This window comes from Emys orbicularis, chromosome 3 (genome assembly GCF_028017835.1).
Source record: "Emys orbicularis isolate rEmyOrb1 chromosome 3, rEmyOrb1.hap1, whole genome shotgun sequence".
NCBI classification, from domain to species: Eukaryota; Metazoa; Chordata; order Testudines; family Emydidae; genus Emys; species Emys orbicularis.
In genome coordinates this window covers 134,705,998-134,733,868 of record NC_088685.1, presented here as the reverse complement: position 1 = coordinate 134,733,868, position 27,871 = coordinate 134,705,998, and the positions used below count along the sequence as shown (strand labels likewise).

The 27,871-nt window shown below is 41.6% G+C and overlaps 1 protein-coding gene across 1 annotated transcript in view; it reads right to left on the bottom strand.

Moving 5' to 3' along the window:
* Positions 1-27,871, bottom strand: part of DISC1 (DISC1 scaffold protein) — a 314,498-nt gene that overhangs the window by 66,009 nt on the left and 220,618 nt on the right. Inside the window, 1 exon segment of the mRNA XM_065401455.1 lies at positions 15,976-16,036. Within this exon segment, the coding sequence (XP_065257527.1) occupies positions 15,976-16,036 (61 nt within the window).

Below are 27,871 nucleotides of genomic sequence, written 5' to 3'. Positions count from 1 at the left end.
TCCCACTTACAATGCACACAAAAAAGAGCTCTGTGCATGCACAAGCACATCCCAGTCTTTCAGTTTGTTCCTGAGCTCTAAGGTAAGCAATGCTATGAAACAGCAGTATTATTAGCATGCTAATCTCAGTGTGCCATTTTCAGAATTCTCAAATCCAGCTCTGGTACATGATGCCTATCTGAATTGCAGTAAGTTTTATTAAGGCCATGCTATGTGGCATATAAAATGACAGAATACGCACAATAGTGTAATAATTTTAATACTGTTTTGAGATATTTTTAATTTTCAGAGTATTATGGAATGCAATGTGGTTGTAATTAATCATAACTAGTCCCTGAGCAGCAGGACGTTTACTGAACACAGAGGGAGTGTCTCAAGGGGTTTATCCCACTGAAGATGAGAATTTCAGATAAATTAAAAACACCGTGTTCTAGGAAATCATCAGCTTGGTTTCCAAAGTACATATCCTTTACCCCGCAGCCCCACGGATATTTTCTGATAGCTCTAGGTAACTATATGTCCCCTATTACCAGAGTAAATGAGCATCTTCTATTCCGTGCAATATTTCCCCCTGTAGCATACAAATCCCATGGCTCTCTGCAACATTCTTTCAAAAGGGTGAGTTTATAATTAAAATCTTTACTTGGTCTAATGGTTTGGTGAAAAGGGTGATCCTTACATGGTGTGAAACATTTAGGGGACACTGGTAAGATAAAAATCATATTCAATAACAATGGGACGTATTGTTCCCTCCACTTCTATGCACAGAGACGAGAATACTGGCCAACAGTGACTGGCAAACATATAAGGGATGAAGTTGACAAAGAAGCCATGGTAACATCATTCCCCCAGGCTCCATGTGTTATGTGGGTAAGGCTGGACAGGGTGGGTGAGGAGCCTGGGGAAGGTCACTCTACATGGCATCATCCCATGGCAGACTCTCACTGGTCCTCGCTGTAAGCTTTAAAATTCCCCCAGAGAGGAAAGTAAAGTTCAGGGAGTTGTTTGGTGGGAGTGGGAGGATATAACACAGAGGGGCTGGTCTTCTGTATGGATACCATGGCTCAACCCTCTGAGGATAGCCTAGGAACCTTGCAATTTCCCTGCAGTTTCTGGACATCCATACTTCAGAGAAACAAACCCTCTGCTCCATATTTGGTCAGGCAAATTCTGCTCCTTAAACCACATGATATATTGGGAACTCAGTGAGGGGAATTTTATATTTTCCTGCTCTTGTCATGGATTTTTCTACAGGAGAGCCCAATCCAGTCCCTTATAACAGATGAAGACAAACACCTTAACTCCCATTCAAGTCAATTAGGAGTTACTGGAATGTCAGCACTTTTTAAATTCAGGCAACTTATTTGTGTGTCTAAATATGGGCTTAATAGCCTATCTTTAGGCACCTAAGTGTGAAAATCTTAGCCTCATTTACCCATTTATGCAAGTGTGGTTATTTTTATTTATTCAGCTTGCATAGTGAAAGTAGACTATTCAGCTTATATTCAGTGTCACTTTCTGGTTTTCATGCATTAGCAGAAAGCTGTTGTAAGTTTCTGTTTCCAACCTTATAAGGAACCATTTAAAATCCCCAAACGGTTTCTATCAATTATAGTCATGAAAACACTCCCATTTATATTTGATTTTGTAAATTCCCTTAAACACTCATCAGAATTAGAGTTGAGGCCTGTAACTACTCCAGTGTTCTTTTTTATTTCAGCAAGCCTAACACTGCACTGCCATCCCCCCTGTATTGATCATGTACATTATGTAAAAATGACTAAGCGCTGATAGTCTGAACAGCTAGGCTACAGCCAAATTTGTTCTGAACTAGTCAAATTCAGATCATGAGGTATTGGTCTTCATCCTCCACTTTTCTTGGGGATGATGAAGTACCAGGAATAAAATCCTTTCTCTACAAAGTTTGGTGGAACAGGTTCAATGTCCCCTAGGGTTAGAAGGGATTGTACCTCCTGTCTTAGGAGACCTTTGTGAGAAGGATCACTGAAAAGGGACAGGGAGGGAGAGTGAACATCTTAAAGTATAACTAATCACTTGCAGATATATACGATCAGGTGAAACATGCTCTGTGTTAGACTGTTGCTCCTTTAGTAAATATGAGTACAGGTTATCCTAAAAACAACACACACTCTTCATGCTCCATTAAGCAAGCAGCTAGACAAATGAGCACAGCCTTGCACCAAAGTAAGACTGCTATCATTACCTGTACTGTGTCCAGGAGTTGACAAAAGCCACTATTAAGATAAAACAAACACTGCTGGATTTAGAGTTAGTGGGTCCCTGTGCGCAGCTTCATTTTTGAGGGGGCCCCCCCTTGGGACCCAGCCAAGAAAAAGAACATTCTCTCTTATCTCCCCCATTTTTCATTCTTTTTTTCTTCATCCACCTCCTATATTATAAGTAATAGGAAGTTAATGAAAATAAAGTGAGGTACCTTGATTATTTTTGTAGTCTAACTTTTTTCCCCACAGACCACTTGAAAATTGCTGAGGGTTTCGGCGGACCAATTAATGATCTTTCCAAATGTTGTTTGTACCGTTAGCTAACTATTGTAAAGTGCTTTGGATAAGAGCGCTTTATAAAAAAAACCTTAACCTTTCCTCGGTCCACCTGAATGGAGGTCTCAGACCACAGTTTGAGAACTTCTGGTCTAGATGAAAGCTTGTATTTGCATTACGCTAACGTGAAAAATGTGTAAAAATAAAAAGTATAGATGATGCATGAATGGAAAAATAAAAGTTAACTTCCTCTGAAGAAACTTATTCAATTTGAAAAAAAAATTATTCAGATAATTTTGTAAAGAAAAAATGCTAAGTCATCGTAAGCAATATTTTGTAAAGAGGCACTTTCATTGTCAATATTGCCGAACTCGTCAAATGTTCCTGACTCATCGTATTTCGCAAATAATTTTTAACTTGTTTCAATACAGAAAAAGAATGTTCACCAGAAACATTTGTGACGGGTATTGTTAAAAATATTTTCAGAATGGTTTCCACATTTGGAAAGGTTGCCTGCAAACCATCACGTACAAGTCTATACAAATCAACTGGTAATCTCGAAGCACAGATCTCATCATTTTCGATCAAGTGAAACCTTTCATTCATTTTATCTTCAAAAAGATTTGTGTCTATGTCCTCTCGGTAGAATTCACTTAATTTCTTACTGTAGTGACTTTTAGCATTTTCGTCCATACTTCTGTCAAAAAACATGCAAAATAAAGCATAAGTTTTCTTTAGAGATTCACCTCTACTCTGCAATTGCACTATTATTGTGTCACAAATAATATGGACAGTCTCAACAATGATCGTCTCTTTCTCTTTTAAATTGATTTCATTGTCTCTAGTTTCATTGAAAATTAACTTCCTGCTTTTTTTACGCTTCTCATCAGATATATCAGAGGAACCTATATTTTCTGTTAATGTTAGTGCCTCTGCTTCCACCGAGCTATAGTCATTTCGCACTTCCATGACAAAACTTTTAACTGAGGCTAACAATTGTGCAGCATTCAATAAATGTGTATCAACCTTTTGCAGCGATTTGCTGATGGCATTAATTCTTTGAAGTAAACGGTTCCACAAAAAAGTAAAAACAGCAATATCGTACTTTTCAAACTTTTCTGCTAAGGATTTTGCTTCAGTTTTCGCACTCAGTTTTTCAGAATTTGATGTGGTTATGTCTAATAAGGTTTTCTTTCTATCATAGCAGCTCATTTTCAAAGCCAAAACAGCATCTGCACGAGCAGACCACCTAATGTTACAAATTCTTTTGACTGTCAAATGTTTTTCATTTGCCTGCTCCAAGCGTGATTGTAGCATACTCCACCAATGCGTGGAAACCGAAAAAAAGGCATACACGTTTTGAACGAAGCCAAACAAATGTGTAGCTCCCTCACAAGATTCGGCTGCAGCATTGCAGATTACATTTAAGGAATGGCTGGAACATGGTATGAGTAAAGCAGAGGGGCTTGCATTGTTCAGTCTTGCCTGTAGAAATGAATATTTTCCTGCCATATTTGCGGCATTATCAAAGCTCTGCCCATGACAATTTTTGATATCCAAACCTAAATTTGCAATGATTTCCAAAACAGTATCTCTAGACATTCAAAAGTGTGGGATTTTAGCAAGACAAAACAAAGAAATCGATCTATAACTTCACCATTGCCGGTCACATATCTTAAAATTAATGTTAATTGGTCTACATGACTCACATATGGTGTTGAATCGACTATTATGGAATAGTACTTGGCATCCTTTACTTCATCAGTGGATTGGTTTCTGAGCCGCTCTGCCATTATAGTGATGAATTCATCGTAGGTTTGGTACATTAAAAAGTTGGTTTTCCGTGAGCCACAATACTGATGATTTTTCAAATGTTCTTTGAGAAAATCACCAAATTCACTAAGATATTCAAGGCAGGTTAAAAAATTACCTTTTCGATTTGACAATGATGACTCATCATGTCCTCTTAGAGGTAGTCCCAAAGAAGACAGCAGTTTGACTGTGGCAACAACACGTCTCAGCACTTTCCTCCAATAAGAACACTCCTTTTCAAACTGAGCCAATAACACAGAATCAATTCTTCCAGATAATTTATACCTTTGAACAAACTTACACATAGCATTAATATGAGGTTTGGAAGTTTCATGATCAGCAATATGTCTTGCAACATTTCTCCAATTAGAGTGCCCATTGACTAATGTTTGTTTTCCTTTACTATGGTCAGGGAATAATTTGCAAACATAACAGTAGACTGCCTTAGTGGTTTATGAAAAAAATCAACCAAATTCTCATTTCTGTCATCCAATTTTTCTTCATCCTCAGGAAATCGCACTCATGAAGACCTCTAAATTGCTTTCGTCCTGCAACCTCATACTCTTCTCAAATTTTCCATATTGCCTATATTTTTCGGGTTTATTGACTAAGAAATATTCTATCATATCCAATTAAACAGATTTTTGCCATAATGCAATGTCTTCAGGGTAGGTTTCTTCCCTTACTTCGACAAAATTACCAATATTTTGTAGTTCATTGTCACTTCAGAGTCCACTTGTTCAACTTTTGCAGTCATTGTGATATCCCCACAACTCGGCAAGTGATCAGATAATTCAGATGTTTCCTCGCCCATACTTTTTGATGAATGTCCACTATTCAATACATCAAGCTTTTTAAAATAAGATGACAAACTGCCTTTTTGCTTAGCTTCGTCTTCTTGCCTCACCTTCATTTTTTTGTGTTTTTGACTGCCAGACTCAAGTATCGCTTCATTATTGCTAAAAAACTGACCTTGATTTTAGGCAGATTAAAAATGTCTGAAAGAGCAGGGGCATAGCCATAGGTGGGCCTGGGTGGGCCGTGGACCACCCAATTAGGTTTAACACCGTTAATCCTGTGTTTTTAGCAGGCTCTGTAAAAATGGGATTTCAAACCATTACATACTAGTGACAAATCACGGGCACTGTTGCAAAGTGTGGGGGAGGGTGCTTTTGTTCAACTGGATAATTGGTCAAGCAGACAGACTGATTGGCAAATGATGATTTCTCTTAGTTGCTGTTATGCTATTGCCAAGACAGCAAAAAAATGATGAAGCAAAATTCTTTGCTAGACTACTTCAAAAAAACACGTTTAGAGGACAGTTCGCAGAATGCAGAAAGCCTGGACCGCTTCGTGACTTGCAACGCTTATTAAATTCAGTCATTTGTCAGATTTGGGCTGCATTTTGGGGCCCCCTGTCATTGGGGCCCCATGCCACCGTACGGTTTGTTTCACGTAAATCCACCACTGGCTAAATGGAAATAAAGCAAGACAAATAGCAATGGAGAATCACTTAAAGGAGAAAGAACAGGAGTACTTGTGGCACCTTAGAGACTAACAAATTAATTCATGAAGTTGATGGATTTCCACTCCATACGGCTAAATGCAGTGCCTTGCATAATGACAGGTTTCAGAGATTTGTTAGTCTCTAAGGTGCCACAAGTACTCCTGTTCTTTTTGCGGATACAGACTAACACGGCTGCTACTCTGAAACCTGTCATTAAAGGAGAAAGGTTGTGTTGCATTTGCAAGGTTACAGGGTGCTGCATCATTACCAATCAACAATGGCAGAACACATTCCCTGCAATATTTCAGCTTACTAGCAGTCATATTAATTTATTATGCCATTTGCAGAAGAAAGAAAATAACTCAGTAAAACTGCTCTCTGTAATTGTCACCAGTTATCCTTTAAAAATGCTATTCTCCAAAAATAATTTTACAATTTTTTATCTGAGAATTAGGAAAAGGCCCTATTTCTATGATGAATGGAAGTCACAGAATAATCTTTTGAGGCTTGGAGTACTGTACAATCACATTACATTCACTCAGCTCAAGAAATGTCATCTTTACATCAACTGGTACAAAAAAAATTGTTTCCTGCCTCAGGCAGTTGTGATAAGGGAGTTAGGTAGGTAGGCCATCAGCAGGTAGGCCATACGACATCTTGGCATGCATCACAGCATATAAAGTATCTGCTGTTCACTATTTTGTAACTAATGTTCTCACAGCTGTTGTATGACTAAGGGTGGCTGGGAGGGAAAAAAAGAGCAAAATGTGTCACTAGTAAGGTATAATATTTTGTCTAACCTGCATTTACCTTTACTGCAGCAGAACTGTTAAGTGAATCAAAACTAGTGTATTGAGAAACAATGGATGAGATTTTGTGCTGAGTCTCTTGGAGGTACAGCATACAACTTGCAGCATTGGGGAAGGGAGGGCAAAGGTAGCTTCAAGTCACATTAGCACACTTCCAAATCTGAACTACTCAAGAGGCTGAAACAGCCCCCCACATTATTTAGGCAGGCTGGGGATTATTCTACATTACTGCAGCCCATCCTGTGCTCCCTAGAATGGCCCCCACTTTGGGACTTGTGAGGGGACTTATTTTGGTCAACCTACACCTGGCCAATGCAGTGTCTCCACCAAGGGAATCCTCCACCAGCAAGCTGTGGGGCTTTGTGTGCAGCAGCATACAGAAGCCATAATGGGAGGGAAATCTCATCCACTATGTATATAAGAAGTTTGTGCATGAAAACCCACTTTGATAGAAGGCAAGTTCTTTTTGACCCAGCTGAAGAGGAATGACTCCGCATGTTTAAAAAAGCAAGGCCAAAATTTGAAAATCTGGGTGCCTAGAGTTAGGCTCCCATATTTAGGCACCTAAATAAGAGGTGCTTTATTAACAAAATGCCTGAAGTCTACAGGTTTATGCTCTTACCAATTTAGGCTCTGATACTTCAGGTTGTTACACATGGACCCTGTGTCTGAGCAGAGCCCCTCTGACCTTGAACAGGGCTTCAGATGGTAGGAGTCTGCTAATGCAGAACAACTTGTAGGATAGGTGACCTAAAGTATAGCAGACAACTTTGACAACATACCTTAAAAAAGTCTAGTTATTTAATTAATAATGGAGCTGATTACTGGGGTTTGTGCTGATACTATGTTTAATTTTTCCATGATATTTCTGGTTCTCACATTCTGAATGTTGGAAAGGATAAGTGATGGTATTACGATTTTTGGGTTCTCTTGACTTTCTATTTGCTTTCCTACTTGCTCCATCAAGATATATTTTCTCTTGGTAGATGCTCCTGCACAGTAAATCTATCATTAATAATAGGCTGTAGATAAGGAAAGACTCATGTTAAAATACAGTGCCATCCAAAAAATGTTTAAGTATGCCATAAAACCTGGTTGTCATGTGGCAAAACTTATGGCTTGCAACCCACAGACCAAGACAACGACATTCTTGGGCTGATTCTGACATATTTGCTCAATTTGTTTAACGGTTTGAGGTTTTAATTGGTGACTGACAGGGATGTTAGAAGCTGCTCTCATGTATCATAAGAGCTGGTACATTCCAAATATTTTTTATGGATACCACTGAAGACTCATTATAAATGTTTGAAACAAATGAACAGATGTCTAGAGATTTTCAGCTTTAATGGAACTTTTAAAAATAAACCTTATTGTTTTCTCACCCTGACTCTTATAAAGCAGCTTGCACCTTTTAATGATACTTGGCTTTAATTAGCATGAAAAGTCACATTTTAAAATTATTTAAATATTTTACTTGACATTTGACTCATAGAAGCATCAGTAGTGACTCCACAGTAAAGGCTGTGTTGAGATTTTCACTTAAAGCAGCAATCAAATCCATGTTTCATATTTTAATTAATTTAGTTTACAATTTGGCATGACTCTTCATAGGCTAATTAAATTTTCTATGTAATTTTTTTAGTGAGATATTTTCTAACTTTTATAGAGAAAACATTTTTTAAATGTTCACTTTTTGAAATTCTACTTTGTTTTGCAAAGTTCTTCAGGGTCTTCTAATTTTCAGCCACAAACTCCAACCATTGCACACATACATTTTATAATACCTTGTGCTGCTTGCAGTGGAAGGGAGGTAGCTGAGGTTGAGGCTAAGAAGGGGAACTAATGAATGAGACAAAGATGGGATGCTGAATATGTTAGTGCTTATTTCCTTCTTGTTTATGGCTTGCATTGGTAGGATAGATAATCTAGCAACCTTAGCTCAAAGTTAATGAAAATTTTTGTGTGGAGATATACATTTTAGGCCTCTTACACCTGGAAGGAAGTTTCTCCCACTCAAGCAGTCTGAATGAACTTTGATAGAAGGTAGGTTCTTTTTAACCCAGCTGAAGAGGAGTGACACTCTCTGCCTGCCTAAAAAAGGAAGGCCAAAATTTGAAAATCGGGGTGCCTAGAGTTAGACTCCCATATTTAGGGACCTAAATAACAGAGGCTTGATTTTCAAAAGTACAGTTTCTGTTGATTTCAGAAGGATTTATGGGTGCTCTGCACCTCTAAAAATCAGGCCACTTTAATTTAGGTGCATAAATGTGGATTTAGGAGACTAACTTTAGGCCCCCAGGTTTGTAAATAATGGCCAGAAACTTACTGCTCTAATAACCCTGCAATATTTGTGTGTAACTTCTTTTTCTATCTTGGAGCCTCAGTCTAAAGAAGGCTTTTTCCACAAAGGGACTTGTGACATACGCTTATATCCATAATTAGTAGGACTTCCTAGTTCTTCAAAGAATAAAATCATTAAGGCTATAATTAAAGACATCTTAACTAATGTGGATACGACAATACTTTTATCTAGATAGTCCATGTTTCTGTGAGAGAACAATGGTTCAGGGAGGTAAATAGAAAGGAACATAAACACTGCCAAATTAAGTGTAAAAATGTAATAAGAAAAGCCAAAGAGGAGTTTGAAGAATGGCTAGCCAAAAACTCAAAAGGTAATAACAAAATGTTTTTTAGGTACATCAGAAGCAGGAAGCCTGCTAAACAACCAGTGGGGCCCCTGGATGATCGAGATACAAAAGGAGTGCTTAAAGACGATAAAGTCATTGCGGAGAAACTAAATGGATTATTTGCTTCAGTCTTCATGGCTGAGGATGTTAGGGAGATTCCCAAACCTGAGCCAGCTTTTGTAGGTGACAAATCTGAGGAACTGTCACAGATTGAAGTGTCACTAGAGGAGGTTTTGGAATTAATTGATAAACTTAACATTAACAAGTCACCGGGACCAGATGGCATTCACCCAAGAGTTCTGAAAGAACTCAAATGTGAAGTTGCGGAACTATTAACTAAGGTTTGTAACCTGTCCTTTAAATCGGCTTCTGTACCCAATGACTGGAAGATAGCTAATGTAACGCCAATATTTAAAAAGGGCTCTAGAGGTGATCCCGGCAATTACAGACCGGTAAGTCTAATGTCAGAAGAATAAAATTGTCAGACACATAGAAGAACATAAATTGTTGGGCAAAAGTCAACATGGGAAATCGTGTCTTACTAATCTATTAGAGTTCTTCGAAGGAGTCAACAAACATGTGGACAAGGGGGATCCAGTGGACATAGTGTACTTAGATTTCCAGAAAGCCTTTGACAAGGTCCCTCACCAAAGGCTCTTATGTAAATTAAGTTGTCATGGGATAAAAGGGAAGGTCCTTTCGTGGATTGAGAACTGGTTAAAAGACAGGGAACAAAGGATAGGAATAAATGGTAAATTCTCAGAATGGAGAGGGGTAACTAGTGGTGTCCCCCAAGGGTCAGTCCTAGGATCAATCCTATTCAACTTATTCATAAATGATCTGGAGAAAGGGGTAAAAAGTGAGGTGGCAAAGTTTGCAGATAATACTAAACTGCTCAAGATAGTTAAGACCAAAGCAGACTGTGAAGAACTTCAAAAAGATCTCACAAAACTAAGTGATTGGGCAACAAAATGGCAAATGAAATTTAATGTGGATAAATGTAAAGTAATGCACATTGGAAAAAATAACCCCAACTATACATACAATACGATGCGAGCTAATTTAGCTATAACAAATCAGGAAAAAGATCTTGGAGTCATCGTGGACAGTTCTCTGAAGATGTCCACGCAGTGTGCAGAGGCAGTCAAAAAAGCAAACAGGATGTTAGGAATCATTAAAAAGGGGATAGAGAATAAGACGGAGAATATATTATTGCCCTTATATAAATCGATGGTACGCTCACATCTTGAATACTGCGTACAGATGTGGTCTCCTCATCTCAAAAAAGATATACTGGCACTAGAAAAGGTCCAGAGAAGGGCAACTAAAATGATTAGGGGCTTGGAACGGGTCCCGTATGAGGAGAGATTAAAGAGGCTAGGACTTTTCAGCTTGGAAAAGAGGAGACTAAGGGGGGATATGATCATTACCTGTTAGGTTCACTCCCTCTGGGGCACCTGGCATTGGCCACTGTCGGTAGACAGGATACTGGGCTAGATGGACCTTTGGTCTGACCCAATATGGCCGTTCTTATGTTCTTATGAATACCAACTGAATAAAGATTTTCAGCCAAAAAACTTAGTTTATTTGAACTGTGGACAATGGGAGCTGCGTGGGCGGTGCCTGCAGGCAGAGGCAGTGCACAGAGCTACCTAGCTGTGCCTCCGCCTTGGAGCATCAGGGACAGGTCGCCGCTTGCGGAGCCGCCTGAGGTGAGGTGCCCTGGATCTGGCACCCCAAAACCCCTCCTGAGCTCCAACCCCCTTCCGCACTCAAACTCCCTCCCATAGCCCACGCCCTGCACCCCCTCCTGTGCCACAGCCCCCAGCCCCGCACCCCCTCCTGCACTCTGAACCCCTCGTGGCTGTTCTTCCATCTAGGAGCAGCAGGGACATGTCGCCGCTTCCAGGGAGCCACGCAGCGCCAGGTAGGGAGCCTGCCAGCCCTGCATCAACCGGTCTATGAACCGGACTTCCTATGAAGATTAGAAATGCTGGTTTATAGAGCTTTCCAGTTGGTACAGGGCCAGATAATACAGCTTTTACTGTATAAAGCAAACCCACAGGTCATAAGTATGGCACAGTGCCCACAGCTATCATAGCGCACAATGATCTTTTATTTGTCAAACAAGAAGGGAAGACATTGCATTCATTCTGGACATGAATAGCTCCTCCACTGATACTTCCCACTCGAAAGTAAGAAGGAGGAATGTGAACTTGTGCAAATTCCGTTCACATAGGTTAAGGTAGCATCTGATAAGTCAAATCTGCTGTGATGTTCTTCGATTCCTTGATATGCTAGGCATTCACGCATAAGAAAATGAACTCCACCTAAGACGGTCAGCTAAGGATTACCACTGAACATGACTAAACCTCATTGCTTTTGGCAGCTGCAGAGGCCCTCTTAGGCATGGTCTATGCTAGGAAATAACATGGTAACTAACACTAGATAAGACAAGGCAGTTGCAATTTTAACATGAGGTTAAGGTAAACAGTAGGCTCCCTCATAGTCTTTATCTTGACCTGCTAACACATCTGAAAGCTAAAAACTGTCTTGACTTCACTAGGATTTTACCTAGTGTTTGTTACCATATGTTGGATACAATGAGGTAAGATCACACCTTTTTTCCTAATCAGAAAATACCCTCTAAGTGTTCAGCAGGGACCTGGTAGCCTTGCTGACAGGAAGGAGCTGGTAACTTCTCTGTTTCTCTTCAAGAGGCCCTCGCTTCTTCTGGTGAGCCCTGAGTAGTACCTTGAATTTCAGGAGATACTTCCTTTTGGACACAAAACAAACAGTTTCACAGTTCATGGTTGGAGGAGTGTGCTAAAATGAGTACATTTTCTGATGTGCTGTTAGATCTTTTAACTTTGGCAACCCTTCTGGGGATGGGCTCTGCCACTGTTGAAAACTGCACCTGCACTGAGGCTGAAGGGAAATCCTCTTATGAATTCAATTTATCCATTTTAATATTAATGTACTCTCTTACTCTGGTAAAAGGGAGAACAGAAACATCCTGGTTACTTCTTGAGGAGATACAACAATTCTGTTGGTTAATACAGTGCAAGGATCTTAGCTCTCTGCTTAAGAGTGGCAAATCTGAACTGCCTCCTAGTAACAGAGAGAAGGAACAACTCACTGTAGACAGGGCCGGCTCTAGGCACCAGAAAAACAAGCTGGTGCTTGGGGCGGCACATTTTTAGGGGCGGCATGGCCGGCACCAGAATGCCGCCCCTGCCGCCCCTAAAAATGTGCCCCGGCCGCCCTAGCTCACCTCCGCGGCTGCCGCCGCGCCGCTGCTCCCCCTCCCTCCCAGGTTTGAGAGCCTGGGAGAGAGGGGGAGATCCCGAGCAGCCGCGGCGCGCGAAACAGCTGATTCGCGCGCCGCTGCTCCCCCTCCCTCCCAGGCTCTCAAACCTGGAAGGGAGGGGGAGATCCCGAGCGGACGCAGCACGCGAAACAGCTGATTCGCGCGCCGCTGCTCCCCCTCCCTCCCAGGCTCTCAAACCTGGAAGGGAGGGGGAGATCCCGAGCGGACGCAGCACGCGAAACAGCTGATTCGCGCACCGCTTCTCCCCCTCCCTCCTAGGCTTGAGAGCCTGGGGGGAGGAGGCAGGGCTGGGGATTTGGGGAAGGGGCGGAGTTGAGGCGGGGCCGGGGGGTGGGGTAAGAAAAAAACGGGGGGGGGGGGGGCGGCCAAAATTGATTTTGCTTGGGGCGGCAAAAATCCTAGAGCCGGCCCTGACTGTAGATGTAAGAAAGTAGGAGAAATATGCTTTTTTTTGGGGGGGGGGGGGGGGGGTTGAGATACAAAACATGATGATATATTGCGGAATAAAAGGGTTTTTTTGTCATGAGTTTGGCATAGTCATATTAATCGCAAACAGTAAAGCTGAAAGTGAGCTTTGCACATCATCCTAAGCAAGTCCTGATAAAACCATTATATCATACTTCATATACTCTGTATATGTCACAAGTTATAGAAAAGCTGTTTTAGGAAAGTTTTAGTGCATTTCTAAAAAGTAGATTTTTTTTTTATCCCTCTCCCTATAAAATCAGATGCCTTAGTTATCATAAGTCCAACTTGTGCAGGGCTCAGAGAGTCTTAGAAACTTTCCAAAAAGACCTAAAATATTTTTGTATACCTAAACATATCACAATTTGAGAGATATGATATCTGAGGCCCATCTACGTTTAGAAGTCGGTGCTGTTACCATTGAAAAGTTAGGAATCTCCTCTTTCCAATGAATAAAGCTCCCATTTCTAGACCCGCAGTTCCTTGAGATAGGAGATTTTTAGAACTGTGACATTTATATGTACAGAAAAGCTACCACTAGTGCAGGACTGAATCTTGCCCATCTTGGGACTTGGATAGAAATAGGGTTGTTGTTTTTTTAGGGGGAGAGGTGCGGGGGAGAGATTCCATATTTGGGAGAACCTGTTTTTCTGACAGATAATTTTTTTTTAAATGGTAGCCTTTTGAAGATGCTCAGGTGTCTGCAACGTTAGACTAAGTCCCAGGGAGATGGAGAGTGAGAGCGGGCTGGGGTAACAGTCAAAGATGCATGACAAATGAACTAATATGACAGCAGGAATGTACTTGTAGAACTTCAACGACATGTATTTAGTTCTCGGTAAAACCTGATGACAGTAACCTCTAACTAATAACACATTAAGACCTATAGTGTAGTTTCAGTAGAAAACAAAGATTGAAACAGACATAGCAAAGTCTATATGGTACTACGGAATGCAACCTATCAATACAATTCGAACATGTTGCATTACAACACAGTATATTGCTGAAGTCTGTTAGAACCAGTTTGAAATGTTCACCCCTTGTTGATAAAGAAATGACTTGACAGCATGGGCTTCCAATATATAGTATAGTGCCACAGGAGGGTTTAACTTTCAATCCTTTCCCAGAAATGACACACTTCACCAAAACAGGATGAATACCAGCATGATGGCATCGCTAAGTCCAGCACAAATTTCACTCTCAGAAATATGAGTACTGGGAGAAGGGGGTGGGTGAGAGACACATGCCACATACTCTTTCAAAACCCATTAACAGCACACAGCATATACAAAACACACCGAAAAAATTCCTAGGATTAGAACAACATTAATGCAGAAAAAAAGTTTTGAGTTGATAAGACAACCCAACAACCCAAATGCAATATTTAATTTCTTTAAAGCAACTGAATACTTAACTACAAAGCTAGCAGCACAATTGTCTGCCCACAACCAGAAAATTCCCTCAAAAGAAAACGCAAATGACATTTCTCCGACTTTCCCTGTGGTTAACTGTTAAAGAGAAGATGATTTTGTTTGTTGAGGGATCTGTTGTGTTGCTATAAACCTACGAAACCCAGAAACATCACTGTGTTGCTACACCATATTCTTTAAATTTTCATCAAGAATATAAATTCCAAACAAACAAGATTTTGCACTATGGTTTTGATTTAGTGCTAAATATGGAACCTACAACCTACTAAATATTTAGTATTCAAAAGCACATATGAACAGGTCTAAAAACTTGGAGTCTTCCCTCAGCCATTATGGTAAATACTGCATGGGTAGAAGTACCGTTCTCTATTCCAGCCCAGCAGTACAAAGGAGATTTTTACACAAATCAATAATACAGACTGTAGCCAGACTTTTAAAAATGTAAATACCTCTTTAAAACAAAGTCCATTCTAACAGATGGTTCCATTACAACAGCAACACAGCACCCGGTGATAAGCTACGGAAAGGCAAGGCAACCCTTGAGCGAGGCACAAGAGTTCTTCACATAGCAAGAGGATTAAATATTAATCTTTGCAGTAGTTTAAAAAATAGGTATTCGGAGTAGGGTTATATACTTAAAACAGCTATATTGTTGTTTTGGTTTCTATTAGTTTGTGGGGGCTAGAGAGGAAAGAAAGCTTTCATTATATTTTTCAGAACTATTCAAAATTAAGTAGATCATTACTTAATACATAAGAGCACACAGTTCATGGGAGAAATCATCTGGCCCAGCTAATTTGTGCTTTTGTGTACAACTGCTGGGGGGGGGGGGGGGGTTGGTTTTAAATCAATGCTGTGCTCCCCACAACCCAGAACTGCTGGATACTGGGCTGGTCTACAACATAAAATAGAGCAGCCTCGTGATCATTCTAATCACTTGTGCTGAGGTGGATGCAGTGATATCCTGACCATGCCCCCTTCTGTCTTGTCATACCCACTATGTCAGAGGTAGGCTGACGTGGTATATGACCTGTCTATGCCCCTGAAGAATACCCTTACACCAGGGGAATCAACTAACTGGATATGCGGATCTATATGGCCACTTTACACTGGCAGACTAGTGCAAAGCAGCTGCAGCAGGGCCATGAATTTGGCCCATAATGTAGAAACTTATGGTACTTCCAAGCCTTTGTATATTTTTTTTAAAATAAGATTTTGTTACGCTTTTCAGGATGATGGAATGAAAGATTAATAACAAAAATTCCCTTTGAACTATTCCTTTCTAAATTCTGATTTTTGCTATTTTTAAAAAAATATATTCCAAAGTGTTCACCAACACTCTAAAGCAACAGTTACATTTATAAAGTAACATTTTAGATTTTTTTTTTTAAAGGTTTCCACCATGCCATCCTTACCTATGCAGCTTATCCTCCAGCATCTCCATGAATTTCACAGCATCTTCCTTCACGTTTGTCTCTGCAAAATAAAAGTCAAAGTTAGGGAGTGCTGTAGCTATTTAATTTTAACTTGTCTACTCTTATTATTTACTAAGGAATCAAGATGAAGAGGTAAAATACATAGATTTATTAGTGAAAAATGTCCCTTGGTTTTTTTATTATTTTTTTACATCCCATCCCTTACACACTATATTATATATGTATCAGTTTGAAGGTGAATTCTACTAGTTTTTTCATATTAAAATTAGGATCTGAATGTTTATCCCTACCTTAAAGTCTAAAGCACATATTAAATTAATGTGTTTAATTTATTATTATTGCTAAATTCTGCCCTCAGCTGTGGAATGCAGATGGTGGGGAGAGAAGAAAGAGGGCACAGGTAGATTCTTCTCATCACACAAAAAACACGGACTAGCTCCTGTATACACTGGGACCTGGACATTACCAAATATGTGTAAGGATATACATATGTCCACCTGTCTCCTAGTGACTTCACATCTGAAGAGTTTGCTGCATGTCATTTATTCCACATGAAGGAAGGAAGGAATATTTTTAGCCTTAATTTCAATGAATGTTATGCAAATTTCTAATGCACTGCACTAAAAATGTCCTTTTTTGAATATTCATATGCCCCAACCTGGACAAGATGCGAAAGAGATTATAAATCCTTTCTTGAAGGACAGAAGCATCCAATGGATCAACATTTCCATACTGTGGCAAAGATAGTTCTTCATTTTTGTCTCTACTGTCTCTAGGTCAGATGGGAATATTTAACTTCTTAAACTGATAATGTAAACGATATCAACTCTTGATAGACTATTTCTCCAAATACACTACAGGGTTGTACAGTTTGTTGCTTCTGTAGGCCAAACTCATTGCACACACCAGGGGCTCCTTGCATCCCTTCATCTACCCAACAATTTGTAATCTGTTAAATTATTTATTTTCTTTCTGTCTCAGAGAGAAGTCACTGGGGGGGCGGGGTGTGGAGGAGGCAAAATGTTAAGGTCCATTGGAAGGACGGACAGAGCTGAAAGGGGGTGGGTGTTGTTAGGCTGGAAGGTGTTAACAGCTGCCATCAACAAGTTCTGTAATTGTTAGACAATTACAGACATATGTAAAGATGATGGGTGTGACAACCAGATACCAGGAGCTGTGTCGTCCCCCCACCCCATTTTTTCCTTCCAGTTTTCCAATTTCCCCCAAAATCAGTTGAGTTGTGCCCACTGATACCTAGAAGATTCCCTGAATTTTGGGAATTGATCAGATGTGGTGTTCAAAAATTATCGGGTTACAACCAAACAGGCAGACAAGCAGAGAAATTCTATAAAGTTGAGTGAAAGGTCTCACTTTGCTCAGCCAATCAGATATGATTGTTTCTATATATGATACTCTTGCAAAACCTCACATTGCTCTCCGTAGCATTGTCAATTCAAATTCACCTTCAAGAGGTGCTATACAACACAACAACATGCTATGATCCAGAAGGACCAAAAACGGCTACATGTAAAGAATTGCATCTATTTATATTTACAGTTCTGCATCTCTGTAAGCAAAGTGCTAATGAATGTTATACAAATAGATTATGTAAAGGATTGCAATGGTGAGGAAGGCCAATGCAGTTTCTCTACCTCATAATAAAGAGAATTTTATATCAAAACTTGTTATATTAGGTAACACTGTACTATACTACAAAACTTGTAAAAAGCATCTAGTTTTTTAAATACTTTTAATTCCTATTTTTCCTGAAAGGTCTATCTGCGAAGCCCAAGAGACCTTGTAAGACTGTAAGCCTTCCTTTAATCACATACCACAGTTTTAGCTAAAAGAAAACCTAATTTTTCAAACTATTTTTATCTGTCAGTTACAAATGTTTTGACTTACGGTTTGACACGTACTTTGAGAAAGAATAGCTTTAATGTGTATAGCTGCAATGCTCTTCGTTCAGTTGCCATTATACCCTTGAACATGAGATAGTACAACTTCTTCCCGATATAAATGTCAATAGATATTAATTTTTGGAGAGGGATGAGAAAGGGTGGAGAATCTGTTTCACACTCACTTTGTTTCTAACTGATATAGTGACTTCCTCTCTTACATGAAAGATAAACCCTACTTCCAATTTCTCCTGCTGTGCTTGTCATATTTTAATTGGACATGATCTGATACAGTAATTCTCGCTTTCACAATTCAGTCCTGCCCCTACCTGTTATTTTACAATGCCCTTGAAGCACACAGTTTAGTAAATCAGCATTATTCAATGACAAAAAGTAACACACAAGAGAACACCACTAGTCCAAAGTAGGCCAGTTAAATGCTAACACTCTTTTGAAAATATCCTCACATCGCTACACCACGTACACCTCTGCCAAATGTTTTAACTAAATTAAGAAGAACGCAAACTTTCTGTGGCTCTCTCCTCTCACAGCAGACTAGTGTTGCCTCCTTGCTTTCTTGTGCATGTAATTGAAAGGGTTGTGACCTGGAGGGCTTTAAAAAAAAAAAAAAAAAAAAAAAAACTACTTAAAAATTCTATTTGTGTTACTTTCCTGATAATGAATTTCAAGAAGCACCAGGACAAGTACATGAATATTTCAGACCGTTGGACCATCCATTGGAAATACAGGACAAGCAGCAGATTTCTAGATTTTGTTTTAATAAAAACCAGTCATCACCATTTAGTGCAAGAAAACTCAAGCCAAAAGCTATGCATGAGTCTCTTAAATGTAGCTCAGAAAGTGCTTGATGGTGCCAGAGAAAATAATTTATGAGACTGTGTACTGCATGAACATGTAAAAAGGTTTATTTTTAAATTAAAGCAAACAGGGCCTATTTTTCCACCAGTGCTCTGGGGATTGATGTACTTCGCTGTTATTGCCAATTAAGGGGACAAATATTGTAAATCTTCATAGAAGAATAGACCCCAGTGTATTTGCTGAGACCAGAAATAGGATTTTCCCATAGAAGCTTAATCTGGAGAAAAATGATTCAGCATTTTTGTTCTGTCATTACTATATCACATTTTCTTCTTCCTCCTGGGGCCTGACAGCCTGAGTCCAGTCTTACAAACAATCAAGGTCAGGCACAGCTGATTCTCAATGATATACCGCCATTCTCCTTTCTAACCACCATACAACATCTGCCAGTAAAATAATGGAAACATTCATTTTGGCACAGTTAGGAATAATCCATATTCTAAATCTAGGATTGAAATAGTACTGGGGTTTGCAGGTAAGAACAGAATGTGAAGAGCCTTCCTGCACTATGTGGTGCAAGCCCATACAATTAGTCTCTCCCTTTCATAAGCATTACATTCCTTCCCAAGGGTTTTTTGGGCCAACTTAAGCAAAACTCCCACTGACTTTACTGAGAATTTTGTTTGGCAAAGGTCTGAGGGTAAAATTCAGTTCTCAGTTATACTGGGGTAAGTCTGAAGTAAATGCATTTATTTCAATGGACCTACCTGGATGACACAGAGAACAGAATTACAGTACGTGTTAAGTAAGCATAGCAGGATTTGGCTTTTAAAATGTAAAAAGGAATTTTTAAAAAACAAAGAAGCACACGATTAGCTGAAAGTATTTGATCTTTTCTATTATAGTGGAAGGTCTGCTGAATGAAATGTGTGAAGTCATATTCTGAAAACTGGCAAAGCTTCAGTGTATTTGAAGGTTAACTTGAAAAGCCAGTCAAATTTCAAGAGACTACATTTCAACTCCTCAAAATGTATGTCAAGCTGATTTATCAAGCCACAATAACAGTAGCAAGATTTTGGATTGCAAAGCAGCAAGCAATTTTGCACCCCATGGACATAGGAGGGAAAATCCAAAAGAACATGCTCTGTGGGAAGAAGCACTGAGTCTAACCAGTGCATTTCTATGGGAAACATTAGTAGAAGGAGAACCCCCTCTGGAAAAGGCAAGAATTAAGAAAGGAAAATGGTGAATTACACAGAACAGAGAAAATATTCCAGAAAGGCTATCTTTCTTTCCGGGCTTAAAGGTTATTTTCCAGTAATAATAATAATAAGAGTTAAAAAGAAAACAAACAGATGTTTGGAAGGGCTTTAAATCCTTAGGTTTCAAGGTATAAGTCAATCTTACTTGATGGGATTTAAAAAGAAACTTCAACTTGGGACAGATTATTTCAAAATTGCATATTGCAGGTTTTCTTCCTCTGAAGCATCTGGCACTGGCCACTGTTGGGGACAGGACACTGCCTTAGATGGACCACCACTTTGAACCAGTATGGCAATTCCTGATGTTTGGAAATTATAGTCAAGGGATCTAGGCTGAGAAATCTCCACTACCATATAATCTTTCCTGTACTCTCAACTCAACCATTTTACACCTCACAACCAACCTTAACTTTCCCCTCTAAAAACTGTGCAAAAATATGTTAAAAAGTCAAAATAACAAATTACTAGGAAATGAATGGATTTTCTGGGAGTGGTTAACTAGCTCATTCCCACATTACATTTATAGGGGCTACTGGTTGTCTCGTTCCTCCCTAAATCAAACTTCTTCAGGAAAGTGGGATTTTTTAACTTTGCTGTAGCTCACTGTCCATTCAGCAGCAGGACCAGGAAATACCTCTATGGTTCTTGGGTTACCATGGCTATTAGCCTTTACCATATTCTGAATTTGTCACATATCAGAATGCACCATGGTAATAGAGCTTTCACTGAGTGCCTTCTCCAACATCTCAGACACAGAACATTATGAAGCTCTGTTAAAGTGGAAGCTGCAGAACTGGAGAAGCATTACCTGCTTTCGTTGCTGCTGAACGGAAGGGGGACAGGGAAGAGGAGCACAAGCAGCTCACCCTCCTTAAGATGTTTCCTATGGATTTAGGTTGGATACAGCAAGCCTACCAACACTCCCTGTATAAGAGAGCGAGACACCCTGAACATACAGAAAGGCAGAATGTGAAATCTAACCACCCTCTGAGCACAGTGTGGGTGAGGAGGGCAGTACCCCCATGGGGTCCTCTCAGAAGATGCCTAAGAGATCTGGTGCCTGCTCAGTTGGAGGGAGGGGTATGGGTTCCTCTGGGTTAAAAAAGGGTAAAAAGTATTCTCTAAGCCTTTGGTGGCAAGTCAGTCTCTTGCTCTCTCTCTCCAGGCTCCCTATCTGGCAGCAAGCTGGCCCAAGACTTCAAGTTTTGGTGAAGCCTGATGAGTTTTGAGCTTCCATTGAAACCTTCAACCAGGCAAGTTTGCCTAGTTTTAATGTGACGAGTTTGCACAGACCTCTACACTACAAAACGCTGATTCACCCCCAGAGCAGGTCTAGCCTGTCCACTGAATGAGACGGGGTCCTGTGGGGAAAAAATAGTATGCGATCATGTGATTCAAGACTGCCATACTGCATACAAATAAGGAGGCCAAGTTAAGGTTGCAAAGAAAGCCTTAATTCTTGTATTTCCTAACTTTTGAGTGCTTGACCTTGCAACCTTAACATTCTTTTACTATAGTTATTGGTGTGTAATTTCCCCAAAAAATCTATCATATGGTATCCGATTGACACCCACATGGATCATCAGCATGGTTGGAACCTTTTGATCTATGACACAGACCTCTGCCATTTGAGCTAATGGAATAACTGATAGCAGTAGCAGGTTATTATTCTCTTTGTGGCCCAGCACTAGAGAGGGATGGGACATATACTTTGCCAGTGGTTTTCATAGATATTTGCTGACAGCAGAGGAATTGTGAGACTCAGGAATTGTGGGTTCCACTGAAGGCTCTGGAAGGGTGTGTGTGTTAGAGGGCACAGACCCTTCTGCCCATTCCCCCCAAGCTTGACCCCTTCTGCCCCATCCCCACCAACTTGTTCTTGTCCTGGTCATGTCTCTTCCCCACTGGTGGCTCGTCATCCCAGTCCCATTCTCCTAACCTAGCTAGTCTCACTCTCCATTCCTCAGGTGTCTCATGCCAGCCCCAGTCTCCTCACCCAGCTAGTCTCAATTCTTCCTTCCCCAAGTTCCTTATCTGATTTGTCTCCCCTACCCATTCATCCTGCCCCACTTGTTCTCAGTCCCAGTCTCCTTTCCCAGCGAGTACCAGTCTCCCTCTTCCAGCCCTCCTGCACCTACTGGCTCCTAGTCCTCCCACCATTTCCCTCCCTAGCTCCCAGTTCTAGTCTGCTTACCCAATCTAGTCTTCCCCTGCTATCCCAATGCCCAGTCCCAGTTTCCCTCCTCACTCCCCCCTGCCAGCCTCCAGTTCCAGTCTTTCCACCCCCTCAGGCTCCTTGTCCCAGTGTACTCCCCTAACTACCCTTCCTGCCCCCATGGATAAGGTCTTGTCCCCTCTGCATTTGAATCAGGCAGTTTCCTCCTCTATGGTGCCTGGGCCCAGCAAGGGTGTCATAAGCAGCACAGGAGGGATAGTCTTGCTGCTCTTAATTCAGGTATCCAGCCTAGATCCAGCACGGCCCACAATAGCCCAGAGTTGCAATTGGAGTGACAGTCCCACTCAGCCCCAAGCTGAAGCATGCCCAATGTGGACTGAATCTCTAGGGTATTTTGCTGCTAAAATCTAAGAGTCTCTACTGAGCATGTGAGAACTACGATTTTTCAAAGGCTTATAACTTGGTCACATTTTGCTGGATTTTCATTGGGATGTCAAAAAGCATATCACTAATACAAAGGTCTCCCCCGGCTAAATTTCAAGTCCCTGATCCAAAGCATGGCCTTTCTAGAGCTTTAAAAAAAAGCCTCCATAATTATTTAACATGGTGAAACAATGTATTTTTTCCCCCAAGCCTTATCCTCACAAATGGCTGAACAGTTTTGGCTGAATTTTTCCAAAACAATTCAGACCAAGGCAGACACTTGGCATGAAAATTGTCAGCCCAAATGGTTACATTTTGGCAAAGTTCTGAGCAACCGAAACCAGGGTCTTACAATGGGGCGTGTTGGGCAACCTAAATAATAGGTGGTGTTCTCAGCCCCGTCGCCTACCATAACAAAGATCGTGTTCTGTTCAGAATATGGCATAAAAGGTTTAGGAGTGGGAAGTAGGGATATAAAACATTCTACATAAAAAGAGACACTTGAAACAGATGTTCCCAGAAATTGCCTGCTGAACTTACTGCACTGTACATGGTACTTTTCATCTAAAGAGACAAGTGACCTTTCAAGTTCAGTGATGATTAAATTGCTCAAATTGAAGGGAATTACCATAGCTCCATATGGATTTTAAGCTTCGTTTAGAGTTTTGTAAATCTAGCAAACTAAACATATGGTAGCTCCTCACATAGCATTTGGGGGGGAGGGAAATTACCCTCGACATAATTTTAGTAAATAATATAACTTTAAAAACCAAATAGGTCAATGTTGTTAAAGTTAAGTTTCATTACTGACTATGTATTAACATAAATTTAGGACTTCTAAACTAAGCCATTATAAACATTATTAGCACTCCAATAGTAACTAAAGGCTCCAAACAAAACTGGGGCTCCACTACGTGAGGCATTGAACAAACACATAAGAAGAGACAGTTGCTGTCCTGAAAAGCTGATGATTTTAATAGACATCACACACACACACAGAGGGTGAGAGGGTTAAAAGAACACAGAAAGATGAAGTGACTTGCCCAGAGTCACACAGCAGATCAGGTCAGATCTCCTAACTCCCAGTCCCAGTGCCCTATCGACTAGGCAAGTTGTCTCTCTGATAATCATATGTAGAGTAGGTGGACTTGTTGAGCATAGGTTATTGTATGTTTGTTTGTTTATATTTTAACACCGCTCAGCAATTAGAGTTGTTCCATTTGGGGCCTACCACCAGGAGGAAGTTTGAATCTGGACCCAGATCTGAAATGTGCCCTCTCAGCGGTCTATTGGAGTGCCTTTGGAGAAATGTAAATTCAACTCCAAATCTGGATCAAAACTATGTGACTCTGGTCCATCTCTGTTAGAAATACAAAGCAACTGTCCTTTGGAAAAGTTAACTTTTTAAAACTGTTATCAGTAGAATTAAGGAGTTAAAGTATCTCATGAAACCCAAACCCTTTCTATACATTGTTTAGCTTCAATATCCTGACATATTAGAGCCCCATACTGTATTGCTCTAGGAACAAATGCCAAAAAAAGCTCTGAATAGATTTCCTAGGGCAGGGGGTTTCAAACTTTCTCATGGGGTAAACACATCTTAACAGAGTGATTGTCTCATGACCACCCATCTCGTTTGTGATCATGTGAGCCACCTCCCCTCCCAATTCCCCAATCCATTTTGCTGTCTTATAACTTCTCTGCAGCAACTACAGCCCTCGGTTACACACAATATTAGAAGAATATTTATAGATATAACTGTCTAAGTGGTTTGCCCTTCTTGAAAACCTTAATCATGGCCTCCTTTTGTTTTCCATTTCATTTTACCCTCCCACTCTGTTCCTTTCTCTCCCCTTGCTCAACCTGCATAAGCTTCTCTGCCATTTGGTCCCCCTTGTCTTCTCTCCCTGCTTCCCTGTTACCTGGTTTTCCTTGCAGCCCTCTGATCTTCTTCACCTGTTCTGCTGGAAACACTGCTGAAAACCTCATCCGTGTTACCCTGGACATTTCTCTCCCATTAGTAGTTTGCAGCTCCCATCCTACCTGTGACCCCAATTTCTTTTCCTCCTCTTACTAACAGCAGCTCCTCAATAGATCCAGCAAGTTGGCTGCTCCTCCTTTCTAGCTGATTTTACAGTGCTACAAGCTGTTCTTTGCAATGGAGAGCCTGGACACCTCTTTAAGCAGCTGGAAACCAATGACAGTCTGCACCATATGACCACATATGACCAACCTGCTCTCTGTGGATTGCTAGTGGTCATAAGACCACAGTTGAGGAATCATTACATTAGGTACTAGCTAAATAACACTGTATGTCTGCCAAAGATTACTGAAACACATGGTGGCCTATGCTGATTTCTTCTCATTGTGGTTCTTCAACTGAGCCAGAAACATATAGAGAGTGTGTGTGTGTATACACACACACACACACACACACTATATATATATATATATATTAGTTTTAGCCCTTAAATTGAAGACCACACCACTTAAAATGAGTGGCCCCATATCAGCTTTTAAATACAAGTCGCAGTCAGAAACAATCTCTCTAGAAATTCTCCAAACCAAGAAAAGGCTTAGAATTTTATGCCAGCCAGAATGCTGCTGCTGAAAGTCTCTTTTCTCTTATTAGTTGTGCAGCTGCTCAGTGTGTGGGGAAGTCTGGCTGTACAATCTGGGCAGAATCCAGCTACACAGAGAGGCTCCTCTTCAGCCAAAAGGACAAAATGTAATTTTGTGCTACACCAAACATGATTACTGGTGCAGAAGGTCTCTGTACATTACAGACTCATTTATGGAACACAAACACTGCGTAGGCACACAGCCAAGAAGATGTGAGTGGAATTGGTTCCCAACAGCCATGGATTCTGGCTACTGAAAGAGACAAGGGAGAATACAAGCACAAGAGCAGGGCTGCCCTTACCCATACGCAAACTACGCAGCTGCATAGGGCACCAGGAAATTTGGGGCACCAAACTGTCCCAAATTTCCTGGTGCTCTACGCAGCTGCGTGATGCTCCAGCAGCCAGCCCGATTCTCCAGCTGGCTGAGCTGGCCAGGAAAGCTGCCCCCGCACCCACTCCACCCCCTTCCCCATAGCCCCCATCCCTGCTCCGCCCCAGCCCCGCCTCTTCCCACCCCTGCTCTGCCCCACTCCACCCCTTCTCCAAAGCCCCTGCCCCACCTCTTCCCATCCCTGCTCCGCCCCAGCCCCACTCCACCCCTTCCCGAGCTACGTTCCGGGGGACTGCAGCAGGTGTCGGGCATGCCCTGCACTCACTGAGCGGCAGGAAGTGGAGTGACCCGCTGTCTCATGCTGGGGGGCAGTTTTCCCCCTGCCCCGCAAGCCAGCTCCTGCCCCCCCACAGACCTTGGGTGCAGCTCCCCAGGGCTGGCACAACCCATTACGCGACCTAGGCGGTCACCTAGGACGCTACAATTTGGGGGGCGGCTACCGCGGTGGTATTTCGGCGGCGGGACCTTCTGCCGCCTCTGTGGGGGGCGGCCTTTCGGGGCGGGACCTTCCGCCTCCTAGGGCGGCAGAAAAGCTGGCGGCGCTCCTGCAGCTGCCCCCTGCCCCGCGGAGGCCTGGGGGCTGCATAGGGCACTACAATGTCTAGGGATGGCCCTGAACAAGAGTAAGAGCTCTGGAAAGTGGCGAAGACCAAAATGTGGCAAAGAAAGGATGTCACTGTGGAAAGTGACAAAGGACTATGACAAGCACTTGTCTTCACTTCAGTACAGTACATGGTGGCTAAGACATTGGTCCTTCAGGTTATTTTAAAGCAAGGAAAGGGGAACAGAATCACTTAGGCCTGTTCTGCACTACAGAGTTAGGTCGACATAAGGCAGCTTACATTGACCTAACTCTGTAATGTTCCTCCTGACGATGTAAATAGCCCACTACACCGTCCTAATAATTCCAACTCCACAAAAGGCATAGCACTTAGCCAGAACAGTCAACGCAGTGTCTACATCGATCTGTCAGCCCTGGCAGCTGACAGTCCGGAGCCCTGCCCCCCAGGGATAAGAGTGGGGGCTCCAACAATGGGGGTGGCCCCACAATGACTCCACTGTCAGTTAAATCGATGGAAGCACTCTGGAGGAATGTAGCTACTACTGCCATGGCTTTGATAAAGACCCTGCAAGTTGCTGACAGGCCAAAAGGTAGTAGGGTGACCTGGTAATGATTTTGCTTTACTAGAAATCGGAGGTACTTCCTGTGAGCTTGACTGATTGCCAAATGGAAGTAGGAATCTTTTAAGTCAAGGGCGGCATACCAGTCCTCAGGATCCAGGGAAAGGATAATAGATGCTAGGGTGCAAAATGTTATCCTTTTTAAGAATTTGTTGAATTGACACAGGTCTAAAATTCGTCTGAGACTCACCACCCTTTGCTTTTGGAATTAGGAAATATCAGGAATAAAACCCCTTCCCTCTCAGACCACATGGAACCTCCTCTATGGCTCCTGAGAAAAGGAGGTGTTGAACTTCCTGGACAAGGAGTTTCTCCTGTGAGTGGTCCCTGAAGAGGGACAGAGCTGGAGGGTGGGAGGAAAGGGTAGGTGCAACTGGAGATTATATCCTACTTCCACAGTGCTCAAGCCACATGGGTCTGAAGTGATCCAAGACCAAGCACTGTGGAAGAGGGGCAGACAGTTTGCGAAGATGAGTGGGTTCAGGTCTGGAGATATAAACAGGTATGTCAGCCTCTACTGGTCCATCAAAATGGCTGCTTCGCAGTTCCTGGGTATCCTGAGGGGCCTGGAGCTGGAGCCGAAGCAATAGGAGGGGGAGGCCTACACCTATAACCCCCTGGACCTTTTTAAAAAACAAACAAACAAACAAAAACAGGTCCTGGCAAAGAGGAAAAGTGGAAAATCAGTGCATCTGTTGTGACCGATAGTGCTTTCTGATCAGGGCAAGTGTGTACAGACCTAGGGACTTCAGGGTGGCTCTAGAGTTCTTTAGTCTCTGGAGCTTACTGTCTGGTCCGAGAATAGAGAAGGCCCCTCGAATCGCAAATCCTGGATAATACTCTGTATTTCATAGGGAAGACCAGAAGACTGCAACCAGGATGATCCACGCATGGCCACTGCAGAAGCCATGGCTCTAGCTGCTGAGTCTGCTGCATCCAGCCCTGTCTGCAGTGATATTCTCGTGACTAGTCTGCCCTTATTTATAGGGAATAGAACGCCGCTCTAGCATTCACCACCAGAAGCAACTCTGAACTCTTCCTTGGAGCCACACAAATTAAAATTACACCACCTCAGCAAAGCCTGTTGGTTAGCAATACAC